We start from the raw sequence: 22,022 nt of genomic DNA on the forward strand, positions 1-22,022 counted from the left end.
AAACACACTCAGGTTTAACTGTTTCTTTAGGTCTTCACTTCCCTATGAAGGCTCCTTTGTCAAATAAAACCGTTATTAAATAAATTTCTCTTATTAATCTTTTGTTAGTCTAATTTTGAGACCCACGCAGGGACTTAAGAGGGTAGAGGAAAACTTCTTCCCTGTGGGAGTTGTAGGTAGTCATTGTCCAACAACATTCAATGTTGAACATAGGGAAAGAACATGTAATTTTTCAAACATTTTCTAAGGTGATCTCATTCCACACTTGCTGAAGAACAGCTCTAATGCATTAGTGACACTGGAAGAAGTAGCTATTGAATGTGATGCCCCTGCTAGAAATCACATAAGGCCTTTGCATAACATTTCACTGTGCTTAGATGCTTAACAAGAGAATCCTTTCCTGAGCAACCAGCTGGGAGGGATTTAATTTGACACTTTCCTACAAGGACCCCCAAGTGAGACTCATTTGCTCCAACAGTTCCTACAAGTCTTTTCTCTTTCCTACACTTGCTGTTACTAATTTACCCCTCACTGTTCTTCAAGGCAAAACATCTGCAAGGTTTTAAGTCCTTTTCTTTCTCCTGACCTACCCCCATCAGTCTCTAAAGGTATGCTGCAGTGGTTATGGTTATAGTTTGTTATGCCATATTGATCTTTTTGCTCTTTTCAGATCATACATTGTATTTTTAAGATTCTGACTTTGTTTTCTCTCAACCACTGGTAACTGACTATATAGAAGGCTTCCATTTATGAAAACTGTTTGTTTTTTCAAAGGTAGACACGTTCAAGGAAAAACATTGATAAAGGAAATATTTACCCTTCTAACTTTCTTTATGTTCCAGCATTATTTTCATATGAGGAAGCAAGGGGAGATTTGATGAAATTCTGAGCAACTGTAAAATGCTTATGTATATTTTCCTAGGCCTGTATTAGAGTTATTGGAAATAAAAAGAAATCTACTGACATATATAACCACACCAAATAGTGTTGCTAAAAATTAGTTTTTCTCTGTATTGTGTGTATATGCATGTATGTGAATGTATGTACATTTTTAAGAAAAGTTTAAACAATCTGCCAGTGTTTCTCCACTAGACTATGTAAACAGCATGTAAAAGTGGTACTATGTAATAGATTCAGTTGTGGAAACTCTTTCTTAGTTAGCTTTGTCTCTCGAAGTAATATATAAGGTTAAGTCAGAATTGTATTGAATTCTGAATTTCTAATCAGTTATTCTTAGTTTGCAGAAAAAACTTCAACATGTGCCAGCAACACCACCTCACCTTGATCAGGTAAAATACATCTTTAAAATGTTTTTAAGGTAACTCTTTAACTAAATTGGTTCTGTTTAGGATTGTCTTATTAGAATTGTTTTTTAAAAAGTATTTGTGAACTGCTTTGAGAGTTTTTAGAATTTAAATGCTTTTGAGGTCATCTAATCTGGTTTCTTAATGCATAATAGGGATTCATCAAACCAGAATTATTTAGAATCTTAGAAAATCATGCCTTTTAGCGTTTCCATTCTACAGGTTAGTCAACATATTTTGATTAGTTCTTCTGGTGGGAATTACTGCATAAAAACAGCCTAGGGGTTCTATTTGCAGCCTGTTTTTTAAAACTGAAGTATAGTTGATGTACAATATTATATAAGTTACAGGTGTACAATATAGTGATTCACAGATTTTAAAGGTTATACTTCATTTATAGTTATTGTAAAATATTGGCTGTAGTCCCCATGTGTTGTACAATATGTCTTTGTAGCATATTTTATACGTAAGAGTTTGAGCCTCTTAATCCCCTATATGTAGCCTATTTTTTAACTAAAAGTCTGATATAAGCATCCATGGCTTATTTAATAAAAATTGACTTTGAGTTTCAGCTTCAGATAGCACGGTAAGTTTGAACTCCTTAAAGTGTTTTAAAAACTATAATTCCTGAGGTAAACATTGAAGATGCTAGGAACAAAGAAAGTATATTTTCACTGTACCCATCTTTCTTTTAAGCAAGTCATGATGGTAGAGCTTATGGGTAACTTCTTTCTTCCATTTAAACATAGAAGAAGGGAGCATGTGAGTGAGCAGTGTGTATAGCATTTTCTTCTCTATCTTGAAACTATCACTTATTTTTTGAATCATTAATTATAATGATTATAATGATTGGCCCTATTATAATTATAATTATAATAGGGCCAACATATCATATTCATTTGTCTTCATTCTGGCTCATATTTATGGGGGAGCTATACTACCATGTTTGTAGCATTTTTCTCTTAGAAACCTATCTTAATAGAATATTCATCTTCAGTTATCTATATTACTTATTTCATTGAAGTATAATTGACCTACAATATTATTATAGAACACAGTATTATTAGTTTTAGGTGTAGAACATAGTGATTTCAATATTTTTATACATTACAAAATGGTCACCATAAGGCTAGTTACCATCTGTCACCATAGAAAATTACTGCAATATTGTCAACTAAATTCCCTATGCTGTAGGTTACACTCCTGTGTCTTATTTATTTTACAACTGAAAGTTTGTACCTCTTAGTCCCCTTCACCTATTTGCTCATCCCCCTGCCCCTTCCCCTTTGGCAACCACCAGTTTGTTCTCTGTTACCTAAGTCTGTTTCTGTTTTGTTATGTTTGTTCATTTATTTTCCTTTTTAGATTCCACATATAGGTAAAATCATATGGTATTTTTCTTTCTATGTCTGATTTATTTTACTTAGCATAATACCTTCTAGGCCCACCATGCTGTCACAAATGGCAAGATTTCAGTCTTTTCATGGCTGAGTAATATTCCACTGTGAAAGTCCACAATGGAATATTACTCGGCCATAAAAACATATCTTCTTTATCCATTCATCTATTGATAGACACATAGGCTTCCATATCTTGGTTATTATAAATAAATGATGCTTCATTGAACATCGAGGGGCATATATCTTTTCAAATTAGTGTTTTCATTTTCTTTGGATAAATACCCAGAAGTGGAATTGGTGGATTGTATGATAGTTCTATTTTTAATTTTTTGAGGAACCTCCATACTGTTTTCCATAGTGGCTATACTAATTTTCATTCCCACCAACAGTGCATGAGGGTTCCCTTTTCTCCACATCTTCACCAACACTTGTTATTCATTGTCTTTTTTGAGAATAGTCATTCTGACAGATGTGAAGTAATTATCTCACTGTGGTTTTGATTTGCATTTCCTTGATGATTAGTGATGTTTCATGTATCTTTTGGCCATCTTCATGTCTTCCTTAGAAAAATGTCTGTTCAGGTCTTCTGCCTGTTTTCAATCAGTTTGGGTTGTTGTTGGGTTTTTGTTTTTGTTTTTGTTTTGGATGTTGAGTTGTATGACTTTTTAATGTATTTTGGATATTAATCATGTGTCAGACATATCAATTACAAATATCTTCTCCCATTCAGTAGGTTGCCTTTTTGTTTTGTTGATGGTTTCCTTTGCTGTGCAAAAGCTGTGTAGTTTGATGTAGTCTCATTTGTTTATTTTTGCTTTTGTTGCTCTTGCCTGAGGAGCCAGATCCAAAGAAATACTGATGAGACCTATGTCAAAGAGCATAGTGCCTCTGTTTTCTTCTAGGAGTTTTATAGTTTCAGTTCTTACATTTAAGTCTTTAATCCATTGGGAGTTTATTTTTGTGCATGTCATGAGAAAATGGTCTAGTTACATTCTTTTGCGTCTAGCTCTCCTGTTGTCCCAGCACTGTTTATGGAAGAGACTGTCTTTTCCCTGTTGTATATTCTTGCCTCCTTTGTCATAGATTAATTTACCATATGAGTGTGGGTTTATTTCTGGGCTCTTTATTCTGTTTTGTTGATCTGTGTGTGTGTTTTTGTGCCAATACCATACTGTTTTGATTTCTACAGCTTTATATTATAGTTTGAAATCAGGCAGTGTGATACCTCCATCTTTGTTCTTCTTTCTCAAGATTTGGCTATTTGGGTCTTTTGTGGTTCTATATAAATTTTAGGATTATTTGTTCTAGTTTTGTGAAAAATGCCATAGGTGTTTTGTTAGGGATTGCATAGAATCTGTAAATTGCTTTCAGTAATATGGACATTTTAACAATATTCTTCCAACCCATGAAAACATACATCTTATTTATTGAGTGAATAAGAGAAGTACCAGTCCCTGGAGGTAGGATTTTTGAGAAAAATCAACTGTTTTTGATACTCAGTGTTAGTCATAAAGATGAACTTGAAGCACATCACATTCTTATCTTCTGGGTGATGAAGAATATGTAGTATTTGCTTTCAAGAACCTTTATAAAAGCCAGTCTCTGCACCCATAATATACTGAATGTACCCCTATTGTGGCATTTATAATGCCTTGTAGTTTGAGTTGAAATGCTTTTCCCTTATGGTAGTCTATAAATTCCTAAATATAAATTCCTCATTGCTTAACACAGGATGTGGTATATGGTAGGTTCTCAGTAAATATTTGTTATAAGAATGAAAAGCTGCGGGGTGTACATCAGAGTCATTTGTGGCTTTTTAAAAACTATTGGACCCTCAGTGGTCCCCACCCTTCACATCTCCAGGAGTGGACCTTGGGTATGTGCAAATTAATGTGTATGTATATTTTTAACATTTAATATATACATTTTCAAAGATATACAAAAGTAGAGAGAATATTGAAGTGAATACCCTGTGCAGATGACCTAGTTGCAATGGCTTTTAATATTTTGCTGATTTTAGTATATCTATCTTCCTAACATTTCTTTTGCTAGAGCATTAGAAAAAACTTTTTAGTAGAAAATTTCAAACGTAAAATTTGTATAGTATGATGAACCTGCAAGTACCCATCAGCTTTCTGAAACCAAAGGTGACATTATGTTATTCTCATCTCTAGGAACTTTTCTCCCCTTGGCACTTGTTTGGTCAGAGATAAACCGAATCTCTCATTTGTGTTTATTTTTCCTAGAGAACATTATTCCTGGCTCTGGGTAGTTGATTTTTTTCTAGGCCTCATCTCCCTGAATTTATAAAATGGAAATAATTCCCTTTATTCCACAGGATTGTTGTCATGAGGAAATGAGAAGGTGAGATGACGTGACCCAGGCAAAAGTACCTTCCTCAGTACATGGTTGATACACTGTCTTTGTTACCTTCCCTTTTTAGTGCTGAGAATCCTGGAAAGAATGTATTAAAGAGGGAACCATTTCATAAGAGTTTCTCTGTGTAAATACTAACCATTGATCAACTTTACAGAATATAGAACATGGAGTTGCAGATACCAAAAATCAGCAAATATGATGAAAAGGATATACTTAATATAGTTAAGGCAACATAAATTTCCATGAATGTTTCCTTACTTTTCATCTTAAAACTTGTAATTAAAAAATATGTTGAATATTACTATAAAAATCATTATTGATTATCTCTTGATTTACAGAGTATTGTTACAGTCACATTTGAAGTACCAGGAAATGCAAAGGAAGAAAGTCTAAATGTATATATTCAGGTGAGTGCAGTTTTTAACTGATTAATGATTTATCAGTTGTTTTGCCACATAGCTGTTCCTATTAGCAGTAGTTGAAATCTTAATAAAATATGTCACTTGATACAGAATCTCCTGTGGGAAAAGAATGTGAGAAACAGGGATGACGACTGCATGGAGGTCATACGACTAAAGGTGCGGTACACAGCTTACAGTTTTAAACTTTTGGACAAACTCCCTTTCTTGGCTGTTTCATAAAATCAGATGTAGTTTTAAACACAAGCACTAGTTTTAGTACAAATGACCTTTATCTGTTTTCGTTTTTCCTTATGTCCATTGCTGGAAAAAAAGCTTTGGAAGTCATTGCATAAAGCATGATTTATTTGCACAGCTTCACTGAATGTTGCAGCTAAAACAACCTGTGTGCTTTGAAATGCGATCCCTGCTTTCTACTCCCAGGTGCTCCAAGCAGTAATCTGGCCAGTGAGTTTAACTTGTTGAAGCTCTCCTCCCCTTGGCACACTGCTTGATCAGTCAGAGAAAACTGAACATTTTCTCGTGTTGATTTTTCTGAGAGAGCTTCATTAACAGAGGAATAATAGAAATCTTCCTGCAACTGAACCTTACGCTTCTTGATGCACTTAGCAAACACTAAACATTTGTTATACTGTGAAACAAAGTTACAAAGGACTAGAATTCTTGCTGTGTTTGGAAACCCATTCATATTCTTGACATTTGAGTATTTATGTCACAAAAGGTGTTTTTTTCCCAGGGAGCAGTGTGTTCTAGGCTGTGTGCTTAACCAGTCAGCAGTCATTTGTGTGTCTTCTCTTGTGGTTCCAGAAGTGTGCAAAAGGTTTTATTATTACTGTTTTTTATCATTATTGTTATTAACTGGATTCTCCAGTTAGCAGCCAACTTCCTGGGTCATTAGAATGACAGTTTCTAGGTGTAGATTTCTTTACTTCCTGTGCTAGCACTACCTGGGATTGGTGCTGAAGAGCAACACAGGTGAATCCCAGTCTGTGCCCACATTATTCCCACCAGAAAGAACTAAGCCAGATCCTGCTGCTTTATGACTGTATCCTCATGTGCATTCTGTGATCTTAATTGAAAGATCATGTTTCATTCTATGACTGCTTTTGTCCCCTAGTACTGAAGTGGAGTGGTTACCTAGAATAGCAGCCGTTTGGGTGTTTATACTAACACCACCAGCAGTTCTCTGTACAGAGTTCAGTGGCTCATCCTGCACTATCCTAGTTTGAATTTTGTCCTTAGATATGTGATAGGTTTTCTGCAGTTTTCCTCCTTGAATATTCTTTTGGCCTTCAGCTCATCACAGCAACACTGGGGCATCTGAGGCAACATGGTCTTTCTCTTCATAGACTTCCTTCTCTTCGCTGTTGCAAAGTATTAGTCTTATAATAATGAACATGTTTAAATTGTTAACTTTAATAACAGCTGACACTTCAAAGTTTTTTTTTCATCTTTCATAAGACTTGAAAAATTTTGTTTTGTTTTTGTTTATTGAAGTATAGTCAATGCTGTGTTAGTTTCTGGTGTACAGCATAGTGATTCAGCTATATATTCTTTTTCATTATAGGTTATACAAGCTATTAAGTATAGTTTCCTGTGCTATACAGCAGGACCTTGTTGTTAACTAAAGTCTTTATACAAATATAAAATTGATGCTTAGGTAATTCTTTCTGAGGAGTTTGTTATTTCATGTTAAAACTCAAATTTAAAAAGCTGAGGACAAAACTCGGCATGAGAAAAGAAAACTAGAAGAACATTCACCCAAAATACGTGAATACACCAAAAATACACAAAAATTGTGTGGTAGAAATGACAGAGATGTGTCTCTTACTATTTTTCAATGTATGTATTATTTTTATAATATATATAACAAACATTATTTCAGAGAAATTATTTCATTCCAATAGGAGCTAGTTTGTCAGATAATTTGTTCCTTATTTCTGCAAATCAATATAAAACAAATTTTATTCAGGTAAATGTTTTTCTTTTCCTTTTTTCATTATTATCTACTCCATTTATTGCAACCTATTCAAAAACAAATTATCACCAAAATTATTTAACTTCTCACATTTTCCCACTAAAACTGTGAAACAAGTATAAAATCCCTAAAAGTAGAATAGGCAGTTGAATTTGATACATAACTTGTTTTATCATTTGTTGTTTTGATTTTTTTTGTTGTGAAAACACTGAATAAACATCTTAGTATGTGTATTAACTTTATCATTGGAAATAGTAAATCATTTAAAAAAATCCATGCGCACAGCAACCTTTGTAAAAATTGGAGGCTTTAGGAAACTCTTTGATGCACAAATAACTGAAATTAAGTAAATTTTAACAGTATCTTCTTCATGAGTTTGTATTTTAAAAAAGAATAGGAATAATGAATCCATTAACATTGATCCTCGATTTCTGCATTTAAATTCAAACTGAGGCCAATTGGTCATTCTCTGAGCAGGGGCTGGTGTCGATCAAAGACAAACCACAGCAAGTGATTGTCCAAGGTGTCCATGAGCTGTATGATCTGGAGGAGACTCCAGTGAGCTGGAAAGACGACACTGAGAGAACAAATCGATTGGTTCTTATTGGTAGGTGACAAGCAATTAAATTTCTGAAGCAAAGTAAAAGATATATTTGAAACAGATATGATGTGCTCCTTAAGCAGTTTTAGCCTATCTGAACCACTTTTGTAAATCCAGATAAGCTTCTGGTTAATGTATTTGTCTTAATTATGTGATAACACATTCATAAGAATTCATTAAGCCTTTTACTCTTCTTCAAATAACTTTAGAAAAGTGATTAATCCAAATGCCAATTTGGTTCTAAGGGAAAGTTAAGGAAGGAATCTCTAATTGTTATTGTTTTTGTAAATTTCTGAAAATCATGAAGCATTTAATGATCTGGACTTGATAGGTAAACTGTGTTATTTTAATAAGCATAATATAATCATACCATATTTTGTTTCTGTTTACAGGCAGGAATTTAGATAAAGATATCCTTAAACAACTATTTATAGCTACTGTGGCTGAAACAGAAAAATGGTGGACAACACATTTCAAAGAAGATCAAGTTTGTCCATAACACTAGAAGCGTTATCAAAAGGATTGGATGATAAAATTGGAAATAAGTTTCCTACTAGATATATTTCCTACTAGATGTAGGTGTCTGTTCTTTGCATTACTTCTCTTATGAATTTCAGTGTACTTTAAAATAGTATTTATTTTATAGAATACATAAAATATAGCAAATCAGTATTGTAAAACATTTGACATTCACACAATAAAGTATCCTCTGAAGTTTGTGTGTGTGTGTGTGCACGTGTGTGTGTTTGTGTAGACAGATGATTCACCAAAATGTCTCTCAGAATTGGCTTTGGAGTTTACATAGGCTGAATTTCTCACCCATGGAAGTTATTTATAATAATGATGATGAAACTTACTTCAACATTGTCATTTTCCCTTAGAACTTCAGCTGGTTGCATGGATGTAATTTTATTGTTAGTAACAAAAAATTTTTAAAAACAAATAATGTCACCATTTTTTACTGAAGGTAGTAAAAGTTTTATTGTAAGTACAGACTTAGAAGTGGAAGAAACCTAAGTCAAAGAAATTAACTGAAACCATCTCTTAATCAAATTCTAAGCCTTACTGGTGGTAGTCAGTGCAATGGAATTTCAACCATTCACTTTGTAATCTATTTCAAAGATTTCAGTTACAGACCTTTTAATTTTAGAGTAGATTTTACTACTGGTATTACATTCATCTTGGTATTTTTGAACTTCTTTAATTTTCAATGTAAGCTAAAAGTGACAAGATACAGAACTTCAGATGTAACTGCAGGTAATTTTTGATGATTTAAGAATCTTTATATAAATGGTGTGTAAGTATACAATGGGTTACTTTTCTCCCATTCCTACTACAGGCCAGGTCAGCATAACTATATTCAGATTGTAAGAGAAGAAAGGATTGGCTGGAATTTAAGGATGATCTTTCCCAAACTAATGGTCGTTGAATATCAGAAGGCTGTCAAAATGACTTTTGGAACATTTTTTCAGAATTTTAAATAAAAGATTTACATCTGCGTATCTTGAGTGGTTGCATTGGTTGGAGGCAGGCTAACTGATTAGATTATCTGTCTCCCTTCCCCTGCATTCTGTACCTTTTTCATATAACTTCTCTATTTATCCATTTGCCTCCTGAATCTATTCTCTTAATTCGTGGTTGAGAGAATACACTTATTTTGTGGCAGTAAATTGCTCAGTGGAAAGTCAGCTGATTTTTGAGTCAGATCTGGGCTTTAATTCCAGCTCTGCTGCTTCTTGGCTGTATAATCTTGGGTCAAATATTTTATCTGAGATTAGTTTTCTTATTTTTAAAGTGGACAGTGATAATATGAAACATTCAATGTTGTGGTGAAGGTTAAATAGATTTGTGATGCACCCAGCTTAGCTTCTGGCCCACAACAGAGCATAGATAAATATTTTCTTCTTGCTAACAATTTAAAGTTTATAATTAATGTAGTCATGGTAATATTTCATAATGTTCATTGACAAATAATAATTATTTAGATTCATCTGTCCTAGACCATGAGAAATGGCTTATAATTAATTGTCTTATTGTAGGAGAAATGTTTGAGGTAACATTAATCTAAACTCTTAAACATCTGTGTTTATTAAACTCATAAATATGTTTTTTCTTTAAAATATATTAATCTTTAAGTATCTTTCATTGCATAAGTATTGCATGAATACATTTGTGTTGTAAAAATGCCAGCATTACAGATGAAGTCAATCTCCCCTGACCTTTCTCCTTCAGTCACTGTCACTTCTTCAGGGTAAGCCGTGTTGTCAGTTTAATGTCTATCCTTTTAGACATTTCTTTTCACTTACACATATTATGGTTTATTTTGTTTCCCAAAGTGAATTATTTTCCAATAGTAAAGCTATAGTTTAAGGTATTTCTTTAGGAAGCTTACGAACTTGCCATAAATGTCCTCAAGGAAAGGTTTTATTTTTATGTGTGTTTTAAATAAAACATTATTCTTTATATATTGTAATACAACTTGCTTAAAAAAAAAACTATTCGATTTTTCCATGATAGTGCATATAAATGTCTTTAACTGCAACACAGAAATTCATAGTGTAACATAGAATACATTTCTTTAAAAAAAACGTTTTTTGAGAGCTTTCAGGTTTGCCCAGTATTACTGATGGGGCTGAAACTACACATGACAGTTTAAGGCCAGGTTTTACTGCTTACATTCTAGTGGAGGGACATAGAAAAATGAGAAAAAATGAGGTACCTGAAGAAGGCTGATAAAAATCAAGACCATCTTTAGAGTGAGTGGGCACTTCCCTGAGGAGGGGTGGCTTTTTTTTTCTTTTGTGCCCTGTTTCAGAACTTTTGATAAATCCCAATGTCACAAAGATTTTTCCTATGTTTTCTTTTAGGAACTTAATTTTAGCTCTTAAAACTTAGCTTCACAATCCATTTCAAGTTAAATGTTCCATCATTACTTGTTGAAAACTCCTTTCATCTTTGAATTACATCTTGCGCTATTGCTGAAAAATCACTTGCTCTGTGTGTGTGTGTGTGTGTGTGTGTGTGTGTGTGTGTTTTCATGGACAATATTTTGATTCATTGAGTTATATGGTGTCCTTACTCCACCACTACACTGTCCTGATAACCATAGCCTTTGAGTAAGTCTTGAAATTAGGTAATGTAAATTTTCCAATCTTGATCTTTTTTAGAGTTGTTTTAGCTATTCTAGATTTTTTGGTTTTCAATATAAATCTTATGATTAACTTGTCAGTGTCTTCAAAAAGCCTGCTAGGATTTTAACTGGGGTTGCACTGAATCTATAGTACAATTTGGGGAGAGTTGTCATTTAAAAAAAAAATTCTTACTGAGATGACATTAGTTAATAACATTATGTCTCAGGTGTACAACATTCTAGTTTTACTTCTGTATACACTACAGTGTGCACCACCAAAAATTTAGTTTCCATCCTTCACCATGCAGTTGATTAGCTTCCTCCATTTTGCCCTCATCTCCCTCCTTCCCCTCTGGTAATCTCTGCTCTGTTCTCAGTGTCTACATGTTTGTTTTTGTTTGTTTTTCTCTTTTATTCATTTGTTTATATATTCCACATATGAGTGAAACCCTACATTGTTTGTCTTTTGGTTACTTATTTCACTTAACATAATACCCTTAAGGTTCACCAGGGTTGCCAGAGGTAGCTTTTAAGTTAGGAATGTAATTAAAAGGAGTCATTCATGCAAAGTAGGGGAGAAGGTTCTACACAGATGGAGTGAGTAGTAGAGAGGCCCTTTAGGTGGGAAGTAGCATAGCGTTCCCTAGCGAAGATGAGGAAGGAGGCAAGGGTGGCAGAAGCTAGGGTATGAGGTGGGATTGGAATTGTAAGCCAGGGCCAGGCTTTGTGCTCCTTATGGCACAAAGCAAAACATTTGGATTATTCTGGGAAATGGTGTGAAGGGTTTTGAGCTGGACAAGTGATGTGGTTGTGGTCATTGTGGCAGATGAGCTAGTTTCCTGTTTTTGAAATTGTAAACAGTGCTGCAGTGAACGTCTCTATTCTTATGTGAGAATATTTCTCTAGAAGAGATATGAAAGGGTGGAATCACTAGCTTCCAGGAGATGTGCATTTAAAATTCTTAATAGATATTGATAAAGTGCCCTCCCAAAAGGCTGTGCCTGTTTACCATAATACAGTAGCATATAAAGGTACCTATTTTCCACACCTGGGTAACACATTTTAACCTTTGCCATTCTGGATGGAATGGCATCTTGTTTTAATTTAGACTTTTCACTGTATTTTTATGTTATTTATATGTCTTTTAAATATACATTGTCCTATTCTTCACTCTTATTTTTCCCAAAATGGAGTATTTTTCAGTGATCAGAGCCATTACCAATTTAACCTGCACTTCAGAGGAGCTGGGAAGCTGCTATAGATATTCCAGAGAAGATTTTTTATCTTTATAATGGAAATCGGTAACTAACAGCATGGGCCATTATTCTGCTAATCATAGAAAATTTGCAGGGTATTATGATTATGGTGATGATGATAATCAAGGTTTAGGCGTAGTTCATCTGTAACTTTATAGGACACTGAGTAATACAGAATAAATTACTAAATCTCTCTGAGCCTTTGCTTCCTTATTCATAAAATGGAGATAAAATGCAAATCTCTCTGGATTGTTCCAGGGATTAAATTTAAAGCACCCTGGATACAGAATTTCAGTAGATATGAATTATCCTTTTCCAGAAAGATTTGATAAATTATTCAAGCTTCTGCACAGGTTCTTAAAACAGATGGTTCTTTCCTGGGCTTTTCCAGCTTTTAGTGAAAGGGGCAGGAGCGTTGGTACTGAGTTTAGGATAGCTGTAGGGAGGTTCAACCCAGTGGGCGAAGGAAGACTAGGTGACTGAAAGGGTCTGTGATTCCTAGTTCATGAAGTTTAAAGGGAATTATCAACCAAATCTAAAAGACTTGTAAACATTTGTGGGCTTGGTAGCTGCTACAAACGGAATGTTTCCTTTGGATTACTAATGTAGAAGGGAAAACTGTATTTTTAGATTGCTTTGAAATGACTTTCCCAGTTCTAGAAATGCCATCCATTGTGGAAGTGATACTGAAAAAAGTGAATTCTGTCTTTGAATGTCCAGCAATTTGCCCTACTTTGATATGAAATAAACATTTTTCCCCTTCAGAATTAGTCTTAATATTAGAATCAACTTTACTTATTTAGTATTAGAATCAACCAGATTGCCTTTAATTTTCAGAGTGAAATGGAGAGAAACCAGACATCATCATTATTCTCTATAGTAGCGTAGAAAGTTTGGTTTTTCAAAGTAGGATGGTGTTTGGGGAGCCCTTGATAGGTTTGCTCAGGATAAAAACCTATTCAGTGTTAGGAAAGAAGTAATCTCCAAATATTATTGAGTGGTCACTGAGCATTAGGCCCCATGTTAAATGTTTCACAGTTTCATGAGCACAAAGTAAGGCAACACTAAAAAATTTATCAGATGGGACAGAAAGGCTTTTTTTGTTTGTTTTAAGAATGACTTGCCATAGTCGAGTCTTTCTAAAGCATTTAACTTAGTTTTCATTGATACAGCTCTTTGTTTTTACATTGATATGTTTTGTATATTAATTTTATTTAGATACAATTCACATAAAATTTACCCTCTGAATTATACAATCCATGACTTCAGTATATCCACAGGTGGTGGCAATCACTACCACTATCTAATTCCAGAACATTTTCATCACTCCCAAAAGAAACTGTATCCATTAGCAGTTACTCCCCGTTTCCCCCAGCTCCTAGCCCCCTGCAACCACTAATCTACTTTCTGTCTCTAGAGATTTGCCTATTGGGACTCCTTTAGATTACCATGATGTTTTCAAGGTTCATCCATGTTGTAGCATGTATCAGCACTTTGTTTCTTCTTATGGCTGAAAAAAATTATATTTGTATACCACATTTTGTTCTTCCACTCATCGGTTGTTGAACATTTGAATTTCTACTTTTTGGCTGCAGGCCCTTTTTCTCCTGTTTAATTTTTTTTAAATAAAATATAATTCTCAGGACAGTTTCAAATGTATAGAAAAATTGAGCAGATAGTAGTAGAGAATTCCCATATTCTTTCCCCAGCTTGCTACACTCACACATTTAACATCTTCCAGTAGTATGGTACATCTGTTACAATTAGTGAACCAATGTTGTTAAATTATTATTAACCAAAGATATCTGTAGTTTTTACCTAACGTCCTTTCTGTGTTCCAAGATCCCACCCAGGACACCGCTTTACAGTTGGTAGTCATGTCTCCCATTTTCATCTCGTATCAAGGGTGTATACTATCAACATGATTTATGACTGTTGACATTGACATTGGTTACCTGATCGCAAGTCTTTGTCAGGTTTCTCCAGGATGTCATTCACCTTCCCACAACTTCATACTGTATTCTTTGGAAGGAAATCTATGCACTGCCCACAGTAAAAGAGTAGAGGTTATATGCCACTACCTCGAGGGCAGAATACCTACATAATTTATTTGGAATTCTTCTGCAGGGGAGATTTGCCTCTCCTGTTTATTTTCTCAATCATCTTTTTCTTTTCTTTTTTTTTTTAAACCAGTATAGACACATGAATATTTATTTTATGCCTTGGGTAATCGAACACTATCCCAGCTTTGGCCATTGGGAGCTCTTTCTTGTCTCCTTGTCCCCTTTGACATACTTCCATTTGTGGGGGTGGTTTTGCTTTTTGGGGTTTTTTTGTTTGTTTCTGTTCTGGTTTTTTTTTTTTTTTTTTTTACAAGTCCCCTTACTTTTCTCTTTTCATTTTTAAATAACTAAAATCCCTATAGAAGTTGAATCTAGGAAAACTAACAATGCCTCCTTTCCAGGTAATCGGATTCCTATGCTGATGGAAGAAATATACCTTAGCTGCAGGGGGCTAAGGGGGAGGCATCTGGGATTCTAAGAATGAATAAGACACCTGTCCCAGCCCTCCTGAAGCTTAGTTGAATAGTTCACACAAGTAGTAATTGGTTAATTTGGGATTCAAACACAAATCTGGTAGGCTTGAAACCTTCTGTTATTTGTACTACTTCAAGCTACACATAACTGAGAAGCCTTAGAGGGTAAACACCTCAGAAGCAGAGGATAAGACTTTTTAAAGACTTGCAAGAAAGCTGTTTTCAAATTTGTATCCCGAAGAAACTAGCTACTTTAAGCTGCTATATGTTATGTTAGCCTGCTTCCAATTTCTCAGTGAAAATTCACTGTCATTTTAAAAACACTAATGAAAGATTTACTGTGTAACAACCAATGGCAAAATACAATATATTTATGCTGCGTTTTTATTAGATGCCACCTCAAATTCTTTTCACAAGTAGGTGGGCATTCAATTATGAATATATACTGTTGCTCAGTATTTCACCATAAGATCCCTAGTTATATAACGCACATTATGTTACATTGTGCTGTATTGCTACTTTATTCCCTGAGCTGAGTTAAATGAAGCCAATCTAAAAATCCTGTTACTTCCAAGGATGTGAAGCAAATTAAACAGTGTTCTCTGTCGTCTTGTTTCTCTCCATTGAGAGTAAGGAATGATGACCTGGTGATTTAAAGACACTGAAACTGCAGCCTCCTTTTTTCCCATTTAAGTTTCAAGTTTAGTATTTATTATTACAGTAAAAGTGCTTAATGTTGGCTTTTTTTTTTTTTTTTTTTTTTTTTTTTTTTAAGGAAGGAAGGAAGGAGAGAGAGAGTGACTCACAGACTGCATCCTTTGGACTTCCGGGGCCATTTTTGTGAAAAGGATTTTTAAAACGGGATTCTGCCAGTTAGTATGTGGCAGAATCAATTTAATTGGTCATGGCCGTTAAAAAAAAGTAACCGTGATCCCTTGTTTTATGAAACCCACTTTAGTTATGTAAGTCTGTGTATGCAAGATCGCAGTATAAAATGTACTTAATACTCCGGTTAAATGTTCAAAGAAGTTGACAATCACAGCTGGAATAAGACTTCTCTTTAGCCCCCCTGCTTTCCCTCCACGCTGAATTTCTACAACTTGTTGGTAGAACTTATCAGCCTTTTCTGAAAACGTTGAGTCAGATACTTTGGGAAACTGAGATGGAGGTAATAGGGACAACGTAACACCCTCTCATGTTCCAGTCTGAGCTCGGGATATAATTAAAACATTAAAATTTCCACTCATCATTCTGGATGAGGACAGAAAACACCAATGAAAATGAGTGATTAACCAGCTATGAAACACAAAAACACTTTTACTGTTACACATTCTTTTACAACCTAACACCGTATACATTTCAGTGCCTTTGCGCCCCCCACCCCCTGCCTCCCATTTTGGGATTTGGGGGCACATATTTTCCTACCTCTTTTTTATTTGCGCGGTTTTTGAAGCACATTAACAGCCTGTGCAACTCCTGGCCCTATTGGCTGGCTAAGCCTGAGGAGTGGAGCATCTTCCTTAATGGCAGGTGGGTGTGAGGAGGAGGAGGCTGAAAGCTCTTGCCGCGTCGGGTAATGCGCAAAGGACCCTCATTGGACTGCGTCGGGAGGAAGTGGGAGCGCTCTGAGGTAGGGCAGGAAAGGGTATAAAGGGGGTGTGTCCACCACACCAGGACTCGAAGAAGCTTTAATAAGAGGCAAAGTACATCTTTGCCACATGGTGTAGGAACGGAGGAGAAACTGGCAGAAGAAAAAGACTACCTAAAAAGGTAACGGCAAGCGTCCCTGCTTCTCAGAACACTCTTAATCCAGGCTTCCAGCCCGGCCTACCCAGGGCCAGGTGAACAGCCGCCACCTCTCCGGCGTCTGCAGGACCTCCTACTCCATGAACTTGCCAAGAGCTGAGCGACTTCGCTCCACACCGCGAAGCCTCCGGGGCTCCAATGGGGAAGACGGTGAGATCGATATCCTGGGAGAGGAGGAAGAAGATGAGGAGGAGGAAGAGGAAGACGAGGAGCCAGAGGGGAGCCAGCGGCCCCTAGAGCAACTGCACCAGCCGGAGCTGCACAGGGCGCGGCGGTGCTCGGGTGCGCTTCCCAGAGAGCGCACCGAGAGCAGCGGCTGCCCGAGCGACTCCTCCGAGTTTGGCCCCAAGTTTAGGGCATCGACGGGATCTGCAGCTGCCTCTGGGGACGCCCCGCAGCCGGCAAAGCCCCCCTACTCATACATCGCGCTCATCACCATGGCCATCCTGCAGAGCCCGCACAAGCGCCTCACGCTTAGCGGCATCTGCGCCTTCATCAGCGGCCGCTTCCCCTACTACCGCCGCAAGTTCCCTGCCTGGCAGAACAGCATCCGACACAACCTCTCGCTCAACGACTGCTTCGTCAAGATACCCCGAGAGCCGGGGCACCCGGGCAAGGGCAACTACTGGAGCCTGGACCCCGCCTCCCAGGACATGTTCGACAATGGCAGCTTCCTTCGGCGCAGGAAGCGCTTCAAGCGCCTCCATCCGTCCCCGGGAGCCCACCCGCACCACCCATTTCCCCTGCCCGCTGCGCCCGCCACCCTGCACGGTTCCTATCCTGGCCTGTTGCTCGGGGCCCCGGCACCACTGCAGCCTGTCCTGGGGGCCGCCACGGAGAACCGCCCATGCACGCTGCTACAACCTCATGCGCTCCGCTACCTGCTGCTCTCCGCCCCCACCTACGCTGAGGCTCCCAGCAAAGCGCATAGTGCGGATCTGGTGACCCCCGGCGCCCTTCCAGCGCTGCAGCCCGCTCTGGGCTCCCAGCCTTGGGAGGGGGGCAAGGGGCTGGCGTCGCTGCCGGGAAGCAGATGCACCTCCTTCAGCATCGAGAGTATCATGCAAGGGGTCCGGGGAGCGAGTACAGGTGCTGCGCAGAGTCGGCCCCCTACCCCGTGGAGCTACTGCCACCTGCTGCGGAGCCCGTCGTGCCTGTTGCATCCCCAGGCCGCCGTCCCCTTGCTCCACGTGTCCGCCGCCGCCGCCGCCGCGGCATCCGCTGCCCGGACGATTGTGCAGCAACAGCAGCAGCCGCAGTACAGTACCAGGGGCTGCGCTCCTAGCAAGGTCGCTTTGCTGAGCCAGCACCTGTCCGCCACCCCGGCGCTACTGGGGTGTCAGCCCGGAGCAGAGGGGCCTCTAGGCTGACGTCGCTGGTTGTCCCTTCAGGCAGAGAGCGGCCCTCGCCGGCCTTTTGAATAGCACCCACACCTACCCTGGCGCGGATTCAGCGAGGCATAAGACGAGCCAAGCTGCAGGGCGGAGCCACCCAGATCCTTCTCTCCTTGCCGCCTGCCCTGGCGTACTCCACCTTGCACAGACGGGACTAGGCGTGTGCATCTGAATCCCACAGCCGAGCAACAACTAATTTTGGTTCTCTGCGAAGTATTTACAAAGGAAAAGTTAACAGTTACTGTTCCCTTAAGACAACCTGAACGTAAACGTTCGATCGCGTCAGGGTCAAGTCTCAGCTTTTCTTTTCCAGTTGTGGCTTCCAGAGCTTTTCTGATTTGCACATTACCAGAGGAATTATGAACATGACTGGGGCATTGTGTTCTGGTATTTAAAGAAATACAAAGAAAATACAGCATCCAATGCACAACGTATTTCTCCGTCTTCACTCCCTAGGAACTGCAGGTATTATTCCCAAGTCCAGTGCAGAATGCTTATGCTCTTTACGTCTTCCTGAAATCGATGTGTAATATAAGTAGAATTTTAATTTCAGAGGATTTATTTCTGATCTGTGTGTCTGATGTGCCATCTTCCGTAGAGAGATGTTAAAATTATGCCTAACTATACAGACTAAATAAAATGCTAAATCACATGACATCGTTTATTTTATATTATTTCTTATTATTCACTTTCTAAATGAAACTTCTTTTAAAACGTGGTTCTTCCCTCCCAATTAAACAATTTAGTTTGACAATTATTTTCAAAATAGCTTCTAAAACTTCCAAATATTTGAAGTTGAAAAAATTGTCTTTAAAAATATGGAATGTAGTGGTCAAAGTTTATCGGGGGAGGGAGGAGGCAATTTAAAAAATAGAACTTTCAAAACCAGGACCCAAAGAAGAGAGAAATATCAAATGCAGCATTCGGATCCCATAATTTGCAATTTTAAAAAACTCTCCAGGCAGGTGCCTTCTAGGGACTCCAATTCCCTTTCTTTAGAAAGAACTCCGCCCCCCACCGGCCCCCGAAAAGAATTTCTGAAAGAACTTTGCAACCAGAAAGGTTTCACTGTACTCAGCTTCTGGTGACTGGGTGGGAGGGAAACAAGACGAAGACGTTCATCAAGAAATACTTCAGCCAGAGAAAGCAAATATCTAGAGACACTGCTGCTCTCCCTGAAGTGGGTAGGGCTCACGTTTCTAAAGAATTGTATTTCGGGCCGCTTTGGAAGAAGCCACTCCGTGAGCGTAAGAAAGGTCGTTCCACCTCATCTACTCAATTTCCAGTTATGAATTTCTCTTTCCAGGAGGGAGGGAACATATAGAGACACACGTTTTTACAGGTCCAGTTTTACTCCAGCTTCTCATCTCCATTCCATTACTCGGAACTTCCGCCTGTGATCCCCACCTCCTCCTGGCTTGCAGCAGTTCGGTTCCGGAGATGTCCTGGAAAATTGTTAATCCCAGCCCCTTGGTAGCCGCCGGACGAGAGCTTCGAGCTTCCGATTCTGCCCTCCGCTCTGCACCTGTCATCTTCGCCCGCAGGTCAGGCAACACCAGTTGCCTATGTTGGCCTCTATTCTCGGCCTGCAGGCGATCCCTCAAACCCCCTTCATCCCCTTCCTTCCCTTCTCTCTCTCAGGCTTTGCCCAAGAGTGAACTCAGGCTGTCTCACTTTCACCACCTCAGCTTTAAGATCCTTTAGGCAAATTCTGCAAGTCTGGTCTAAGAGTCTGGAAACAAGCGAGAATAAAAAGGGAGCCAATTTCAAGCCAACAACTCACCCGTTCACATTCCAATTCCACCTTGCCCCTTGTGCAGAAACTCTCCAGGCCCACATTCATTCATTTATTCGGTCAACAAACGTCGGAGCGCCGGTTACAACCGCGGATGAACACAGAGCCGAGCCGCAACTCTCCCGCACGCCCCCTGAGGAGGCGCGGAGTCTTCTTTCCCGCGGCCCAGGCCAGACCAGCCGAGCTACGCACACGGGTGACTGCAGGGTGGTGCTCGGCCCAAGCCAGCTTCCCAAGCTCCAAATTATTACCGAATGAAACCACGTCGAACAATGAATTTTCCAGCAAAATATCGATTCGGTGGAATAGTAAATAACTGTTCTTCTCTAATCAAAACGCGGCGCTCAGGTCCACCTGGACGGAGAGCCGCGACTGCGCAGAGAGGCCGGGCCTTGACGCGGGCTCGCGCAGTGGGACCCGCGAGGCTCGCTCAGCCGACCGCGCCCGGTGCCTCAGCGGTTGCGAGCCGACCCACGACGACGAGCGCTTGCCGAGCCATTTCTGCTGGCGGGGCTGGCGCGTTCCCGCCGGCTTTGCGGCGGCGCCACAGCCTCCTGGGCAGGGACGGCCGGCGTCGGGAATGTGCTGAGGGCGCGTGGTGCTCGGCACAGTGGGCAGGCCGGGCCGCGTTCTGGACCGCGCGGAGCGCGAGGATGCAGGTTTGGTTCCCAGCCCCAGCCCCGGTGGTTCTGAGTAGGGACGTCAGGGCGCCTCAGGCTTCCGAGGCTTCTGGCCGCCTCCCAAGGCTTGGGCAAGAATGCGGGTCCACGTTAAACCCTCACGCCTGAGGCACATTGCTTCCGAGTTGCTTGAAGGGATGGGGGTCCGGGGTCATCTTCAACCCTCGGGCTCGTCTTCCTGAGGCCAGGCTAACTGGATAACTCCAGAGCAGCTGGGGTAGTGGAGCCTAAGGGCTGGAGCAGAGTGCGAAGGATTTGGGAGGCACAGAGGGGCTGGGGCGAGGGCAAAACGGAAACCGGGGAAAAGCAACCCTCCCTGAGGTTCTGCACGCTGATAATAACACTATTAATAATAATAGTAACAATAGCAACTACTCGTTCTCCTGCTCCCAATCTGCAGGCAGTGAATTGCCCTTTAATTCTCCCAGCACCCAATTTAGAAGACACTACGGAAACTCCATTATACAGATAAGAAATTTGCGACTTAGAGAAATTAAGAAACTCCCCCGAGGACCCTTAGGCAGTGGTCCTGGGCCCCGTCTGGTTCCTGAATTACTAGCCTTATGGGCGCTCGCGACTTTTCTGCCTGGGCCTCGTGTGGGTTGCAGAGGCCCAGGCCTTCAAGGAGACTGGGGTCCCAAATCCTCCTTGCAAGCTCCGCACGCCAGCAAGCTCATTTCTCTCCCCAAGACGCGGACTCCCTAAGGTTCGGCGCAGTCAGAGCCCCACCCCTGCGCCCTGGCTCCGCTCTTTGCGTTTCCCGAGGTAGTGCCCGGGCGGAGCTGTGGACATGGCCTAGCCCACACCGGACTAGAGGATTCCGCCTAACCCATGGCCCCCAGAGAGGAGTCAGCAGAGGGTGATTTTCACTCGTTCCCTTCATGCTCCCCAGGAACCGAGGCACCCCTCGACGTAGGCGTCCGCAGTACCACGAACTCCGCCTGCAGGGCTGGAGCTGCCGCTTCCTCCCCGCTGCGAGCCTTCGGTGGTGGAGGTAGGCAGCCCATACCCCGCACAGCCCCACGCAGCCGCGCTAAGCCACAGGGAATCTTGACCCTGCTCCACTTCGCGCCCCTCGCGGGCACTGGATCCTGATGTACTCAGGAAGCTGAGCTAAACCCGCCTAGGGAGAGGCGGAGGGGTCGGGGACCCCGGGCTGGGGAAGGACCAGCCCTCAGTCACCCTCCGGTCCGGGCTGCAGAGATAGGAGTGGAGGTGGGGACCCCTTGCAGAGAAGGAGGGAGAGCGTCCGGGGATCGGGAGGACTGGAGTCCCCCAAGGTGGCCGAAGGCTGCAAGCCTGGGTGCTTATCGGTAGCCTGCACGCCCCGCGCCTTGCAACCTG

The 22,022-nt window shown here is 40.2% G+C and overlaps 2 protein-coding genes across 4 annotated transcripts in view; both read left to right on the top strand.

The window, feature by feature from the left end:
• ZNG1A (Zn regulated GTPase metalloprotein activator 1A) overlaps window positions 1-9,583 on the top strand; it is a 39,111-nt gene extending 29,528 nt beyond the window's left edge. For all 3 annotated transcript variants that reach the window (XM_010967903.3, XM_010967904.3, XM_074361656.1), the window contains 5 exons: window positions 1,238-1,289; window positions 5,422-5,490; window positions 5,596-5,661; window positions 7,958-8,087; window positions 8,474-9,583. In XM_010967903.3, coding sequence (XP_010966205.2) covers window positions 1,238-1,289; window positions 5,422-5,490; window positions 5,596-5,661; window positions 7,958-8,087; window positions 8,474-8,580 — 424 coding nt within the window. In that variant the 3' untranslated portion in view covers window positions 8,581-9,583. The remainder of the gene's footprint in view (window positions 1-1,237; window positions 1,290-5,421; window positions 5,491-5,595; window positions 5,662-7,957; window positions 8,088-8,473) is intronic.
• Window positions 9,584-15,749: 6,166 nt separating this feature from the next.
• On the top strand, window positions 15,750-18,833 carry LOC105079210 (forkhead box protein D4-like 1). The gene has a single exon (XM_074361423.1). It carries the CDS (start codon window positions 16,890-16,892, stop codon window positions 18,177-18,179), a length of 1,290 nt encoding a protein of 429 aa, XP_074217524.1. The 5' UTR covers window positions 15,750-16,889; the 3' UTR covers window positions 18,180-18,833.
• The last annotated feature ends 3,189 nt before the right edge of the window (window positions 18,834-22,022 follow it).

Source organism: Camelus bactrianus, chromosome 4, assembly GCF_048773025.1.
Source record: "Camelus bactrianus isolate YW-2024 breed Bactrian camel chromosome 4, ASM4877302v1, whole genome shotgun sequence".
Taxonomy (NCBI): Eukaryota; Metazoa; Chordata; class Mammalia; order Artiodactyla; family Camelidae; genus Camelus; species Camelus bactrianus.